Here is a 6075-nt window from a genome sequence, read left to right as displayed (position 1 = left end):
CAGGGCATACTTTAGGCTGTAGACCCATTCCTGAAAGTTTCATTTTCCTAACCTAACCCCTTTCAGTGATAGCAAGAAGTCAATCAACTAGAATTTTACTGGATAAAATTACCATCCTTTGGAATAGACTCTGAATAGTCTACCCTAGCCTACATCTTCAATAGGATTAAGGACAGTCTCAGAATAATGATTTGGCAGCCCATAAATCCTCAACTTATCTGTAATACTTCACCTAGGCCTGTTTACAGAGCCTAAAAGGAGTCAATGCTTAGAATTCTCCCATGTGGCAATTTAATGGAGCCTCAATGTTACCTGGAAGAAGTCAATCCTTAGAATGATTCCAAATGGCAATTTAAGGTAATAATTATGCCTGGATATGCCAGAAAACATGGAAATCTTTAAATTAAATATAAGTTTTTCATTGATTTAACCTACTTGCTAATAGATAGCCTACTACTCAGGGTTTCCTTTAATGTTGATCCCAAAATACCTGGCTCAGATCCCTCTTTCTTTTGCAAAATCACCGTCCCACCTTCTTCCAAGCAAATAACTTGATATTCCATTACTTATTTCTTGTCCATATTTATTTTTTGTTGAAGAAGGTGAATTATGTACTTACTGCGCTAACCATTCTTTTGAGCACGGTAAGAAAATCAGTTACTGCAGCTACTGCCGGCAGTAACTATTCTCGTTCCCAGCGGGTTGGGCAGTAACCATTCCATTTCCATAAATTGTATGAGGGTATACAGACTGCATACAGTCCTTTCACCCCTTTGACTTCAAGATGGCACTAGCAATCCTTCTTTTTCGTCCTCTCTTCTCTTCTGTTTGGTTTGTGGGAAGTGCGAGTACTTGAGCTACCTGTCCCCAGCAGTTTAAGGCCAAGAGGCCGGCCGGTACCAATACGGCTCTTCCTACTCACTCTCGCTCTCTTCTGCACAGTAGATCTTCATTACTAAATTAGCTCTTTTTCCATTGTCTTTTTCATAATTTGGATCATCACCCTATAGATCGGCCTTTCAGTATTAGGAGGTAGTTGAAAACTAATGATGGAGTCAAACATTTCTTCAATCTTTAGTTTTTTACAAATTATCTTAATCTTATTAGTTTCGGGTGCAAGTATTTGGCAATCAAAAAATATGTGTTGGGGAGTTTCCTCTGTTGTTAAACACCACTTGCATAGTGGAGAATGATACAAATTCCATTGAAATCGGACAGAATTCAGAAAAAGATATCCTGATTTCAGTCTATAGTACCACACTGTGTCTTCTCTAGAACGAAATGGGGAATTTCGAAATGGTAGACATTTTATTTGACCACGGCGTTTCATAATATCTCGTAGGTTCCCCAATTTTGATTCTGGTTGGGGGTCAATATTTGCAGCTTCATTTGCTAGCCTATCAGCAGTCACGTTATGAATCAGTCCTTTATGACTAGGAATATGCTGGAAGCAAACAAAAATACCATATTTATTTAATCTTTGTAGATCATCTCTTATTAATTTTAAATCTGAATCTGCAGCCTCATAATTTATTTTTCTTATTAATTGAATTGCAGATTTTGAATCTGTAAGGATTAACACATTCTTTGACGAAAGGTTTAGTCTGGCCATAGTTTCAAGTGCTTTATGTATAGCAAATAACTCTGCTTTCAGAATTGAAGTGTGTGATGGAAGAGTTGCTGATATATTCAAGGAAACATGAGGAATACACACCCCTGCTCCTGCTCTTGATCCTTTTACTGAACCATCCGTGAAAGCTAGAATATGTTCAGGAAAGTGTGAGGATATCTTATTAGCAAAAAGTTGACAGACATACTGATCTGAAAAATGTGACTTGTCTTTAGAAACTAACTGAAGATGACATTCAGGAGCCACCATTTCCCATGGTGGAGATTTTGGAAAAGGGTAACTATCCGCCTGTTCATTTTTCCAATTTGGGTAATCTTTTAGATACTGGCTAAAAGAAGATAGTAGGTGTTGGGGCTTAGCAGGATTTCCAAAAGTGGAGGGAAAAACTGCATGGATTTTGCCATATGTTTGTATTTTTGTGAAATAGCAGTTTCTCTGCATAGTAGCCCTGTCTTTCAGAGCAGTTAGTCCAGAAAGTTCTTTGAGCTTAACCACTGCAGTATGTTTGTGGAGCCCCAAAGCAATTCTGATGGCTGAATTTTGGAGCGTCTCAAGGGTATTGAAAAAAGTAACCGGAATATTTGTAAGAAATTGTATGCCATATTCCAATTTAGACCGAATATACATTTTGTAAAAGTCAATAATTAACTTGGGTGAAGATCCCCATTTAGATCCTGCAAGTCGTTTGAGGATGGTTAGCCGTTTTAAAATTGTCATTCTTAACATCATTAAATATGGTTGCCATTTTAAACGAGAATCAAGAATCATGCCCAGTAGCCGAACTGACGGCTCATAGACTATCTCACTCTCCTCTATCCTTAAGGGTTTCGGAAGGGTTACTTGTCGTTTATGGAACACAATTGCTTTTGTTTTTGGTATAGAAATGGGCAGTCCAGAAGCTTTAGAAAACAGGCACACATCATATATATCTTCCTGAATGATGTTTTGGAGTAAAGTTATGTTCTTATGTCTGTTCCACACAAGGAGATCGTCAGCAAATTCTCCATGTTTTGACTGGCTTCTAAGTTTTAGTTCAGAAATATATAGTGTAAATAAAAGAGGGCTTATGACAGTTCCTTGTGGGAGACCATCTTCAACTTGTTTTCTTACAGACAGTATTTCATTAATCTGTACTTGAAAGGAACGATCACATAATAATTTCATTATAATTGAGATCGCCAGAGGTGGAAAATTTTTATTATGCATAATTTCTTGTAACTTTTTACGTTTTACATTCCCATATGCATCTGTCCAATCAAACAATACAGCAATACCAACTTCGCCCTCCTGTAAAGCATCTGTTATATCTGTTTCTATTCTAGTTATGTTGTCCATTGCACTATGACTCTTTCTAAAACCTGTCTGAGATTGGGGTATTATTTGATTTACCTCTGCAAACCATTCTAATCTCCTTAAAATCATTCGCTCAAATATTTTGCCCATTGTGGGGAGAACTGATATTGGTCTGTAAGATATAGGATCTTCTGGTGGTTTTCCAGGTTTGAGGATTGGGTAAATAAGTGCAATTTTCCAGGGGGTAGGAAATATCTCTTCTCTCCATGCGTTGTTACATACTTCCAGGAGCTTAGCTCGAAAAATGTCAGGTGTTTCAATCAACCATTTGATGTGTATCTCATCACATCATATCCTGGGGCTGAATTTAAGTTGCATCTTTCAATAGCTGTCTGTAACTCAGATAAAGAAAAGGGTAACATTAACGACTTCTTATGTTGTGCTACAGAAGGGAGGACACATACAGGTGGATTTGGCAAAACAGTGTCTAGAGGTTTCTTCATGAATGTGTTTTCAAAAATATCAGCTTTTAGGAAATCAGAAGTTATTAGTTGAACCTGGTGTTTTATTTCATATTTGCGATCATCAAGTGTCATTCTCTTGCCGTTCATCTTGCTTACGTATTGGTGAATCTTAGATACTGCAGTTTGATGATCTATGTTAGTCATAAATTTTTCCCATGCCTCTCTTTTGGCCTGTAAACATGTTTTTTTTTACTTTTGCTGAGCTACGTTTATATTCAATTGCAGTGCTCATTGATGGATGTCTTTGAAATGCCTTTTTTGCTACGTTGTTAGCTTCCACTGCAGTAGAGCATAGTTCATTCCACCAATTTTTAATTCTCTTATTGCCAGTTGGAGTCCAAATGTTGGGGCTTGTCTTGGGAATTGCTTTGTAAGCAGCTTCCATCATAATTTTGTTAAGTATTTTTACTTTATCATCAATTTGGGAAAAATCTTCAAGTAAATTATAATTGGCTTCTTGCAGGATTTGCTTGAACATTGGCCAATTACCTTTCTTGTTGATAAACTTCCTTTTTCCAGGTTTGGTTTGGTGAGACATATTAGAGATTGTAGTCTTAATAGCGCAGTGGTCACTTTGTAGATCTGTTACTCTACTTATTGAAACCTGGTCAACAGCAGCAGCAGGACCTAGTTGAATATCAATGGTTGAAAATTTTTTATTTTTTATATTATAATAAGTTGGCAAATTATATGGTGTTAGAACTGCTATATGGTTATTTTCTAACAGTAATCTTTCAACATTTTTCCCAGCTCGGTTTGATTGTTCAATATCTTCCCAATGAGTGCTATGAGCGTTTAGGTCACCAAAAATAAAGGAGTTGTGACCCTCTGCTTCTGTTGATAAAATATTATATATATCAGTATCCCCCTTTGGGTTATACATAGATTTAATTATTAAAGTGTCTCCTGAGCTTAAAGTGATTGATACTCCTACCACATCTATTTCATGGTCATGTTGCTTTAGTGGTAATGGATAGTGAACTATTTTATCAGCTATAAAAATGAGCACTCCACCTCCTTTTCTGCTAGAATCTCTATCTTTTCGATAGCATTTGTATCCTGGTATGGACACTTTTTTAGATTATTTAAATGTGTTTCTTGGAGACAAATTACATCCACTTTTTCTTTATTAATATACGAGCAAAGTTCCATCATTTTTGTATTATTAAGTGAAAAAGCGTTCCACTGTAACACTATCAGTTTATCTATATCACTAACATTGTTAATTAGTTGGGGGGGTTGTTTTCTAATCATTGGGGAACTTGAATATTTATGGCTGCAACAATAGCAATTAGTTCCTTAAATTCATCTGTAACTTCTTTCAGCAATGACTCGGGAAAGTGCTTTTCTAGTGTTTTCTCACATAGTTCATTTTTCATTTGTGTGTCATAATTTGATGATCGAATAAGCTCCTGGGTAATAATAAATTTTGTCAAGTTTCTTAGTTGATTACCAACTAAGATTGTGGGTGTTGGAGGCTTGATGTTGCTTCTTTGAGGTCCATTACCCCTAATAGATAAGAATGTAGGTCTTTTGGGTTGAGAGGGGGATACACCTGCAGGAATTCTTCCTACTTTGTGGTCAAGTCTGGGGAAAGAAGGGCTAGTTATACTTATGGGTTGCTCACTAGTTGATAGGGAGTAGGTCTTATAGAAGTTGGTTGCAGGAATTTTTTTCCACGCCTGCTGTGGTTGTCTTCTCAGCTCTTGGACTGGAGTTGGTCTCCTGGAAGGTGTATTGACAAAGTTTATATGAGGCTGACTAGGTTCTTTCCTCATAGCATTAGCAATTATGGGTACTGGTATTCTTTTCTCCTGTGCTATTTTTACAATCTGACTTCTTTGTTTGTATTTAGCACAAACATTTCTGTCATCAGAAAGATGTGAACCTCCACAGTTAATACATTTTGTTGGGTAATGGCAGTTGCTTTCAGAGTGACCCCTTGATGTACAGTTTTTACAAACAACAGCAGTGGCAAATGGACAGAATTTTTGTGTGTGCCCTAGTTTCAAGCAGTGTTTGCATTGTATAGGTTTTTCATCATAGAATCTAAAGGCAACTCTTCCACCAAACAAGAATAACTTTTCTGGTGAATATTCTCCTTCAAATGCACAAAGAACAGAGTTACTTGCTACTAACTCATTGTTTTCATTTCTTTTTTTTAGTCTTGTTATTGACTTCAGAGGGTAAGATAAAAGGGAACTATCAGTAAGACCCTCTTGGATGTCATTGTCTGTATATAAACTGGGTATATTATAAATGACCAGTCTAGTTTCTTTTTGAATCAGTTGTTCTTTTGGCTTACAAGTTACTTCCATATTACCAATATGTGTCAAGTCCAGCAGAGAGGTCAGACAGGCTGCATCATTGGCAAATACTTCAGCTTCTCCATTTCTGTTAATGAATATATCAAATTCCTTTCTTAACTTCTTGAAAATGTTCATCCTCAAAAAGTCAATATGTTTTTTTGGTTCAAATTTCAGGGGTTTGAGACTGGTATTTTTCTGGACGGGTGAGATTACAACAGCAAACATTGGAAAGGATAATTCATAACTAGGGGTTGGGGCTGTTGACTCATCTGTTGGTATCAAAAGATGGGGGCCGTCAACCTTTCTCTTTTTATTATTC

General features: G+C 36.7%; 1 protein-coding gene across 1 annotated transcript; it reads right to left on the bottom strand.

The window, feature by feature from the left end:
• Positions 1 to 955: 955 nt before the first annotated feature.
• Positions 956 to 3073, bottom strand: LOC136034472 (uncharacterized). The gene has a single exon (XM_065715682.1). The coding sequence runs from the start codon at positions 3071 to 3073 to the stop codon at positions 956 to 958; it is 2118 nt and encodes a 705-aa protein (XP_065571754.1).
• Positions 3074 to 6075: the final 3002 nt, after the last annotated feature.

This window comes from Artemia franciscana, chromosome 2, assembly GCF_032884065.1.
Source record: "Artemia franciscana chromosome 2, ASM3288406v1, whole genome shotgun sequence".
Lineage (NCBI taxonomy): Eukaryota > Metazoa > Arthropoda > Branchiopoda > Anostraca > Artemiidae > Artemia > Artemia franciscana.
The sequence above is the reverse complement of the archived record's forward strand: the minus strand, read 5'-3'. Positions and strand labels throughout refer to the sequence as shown.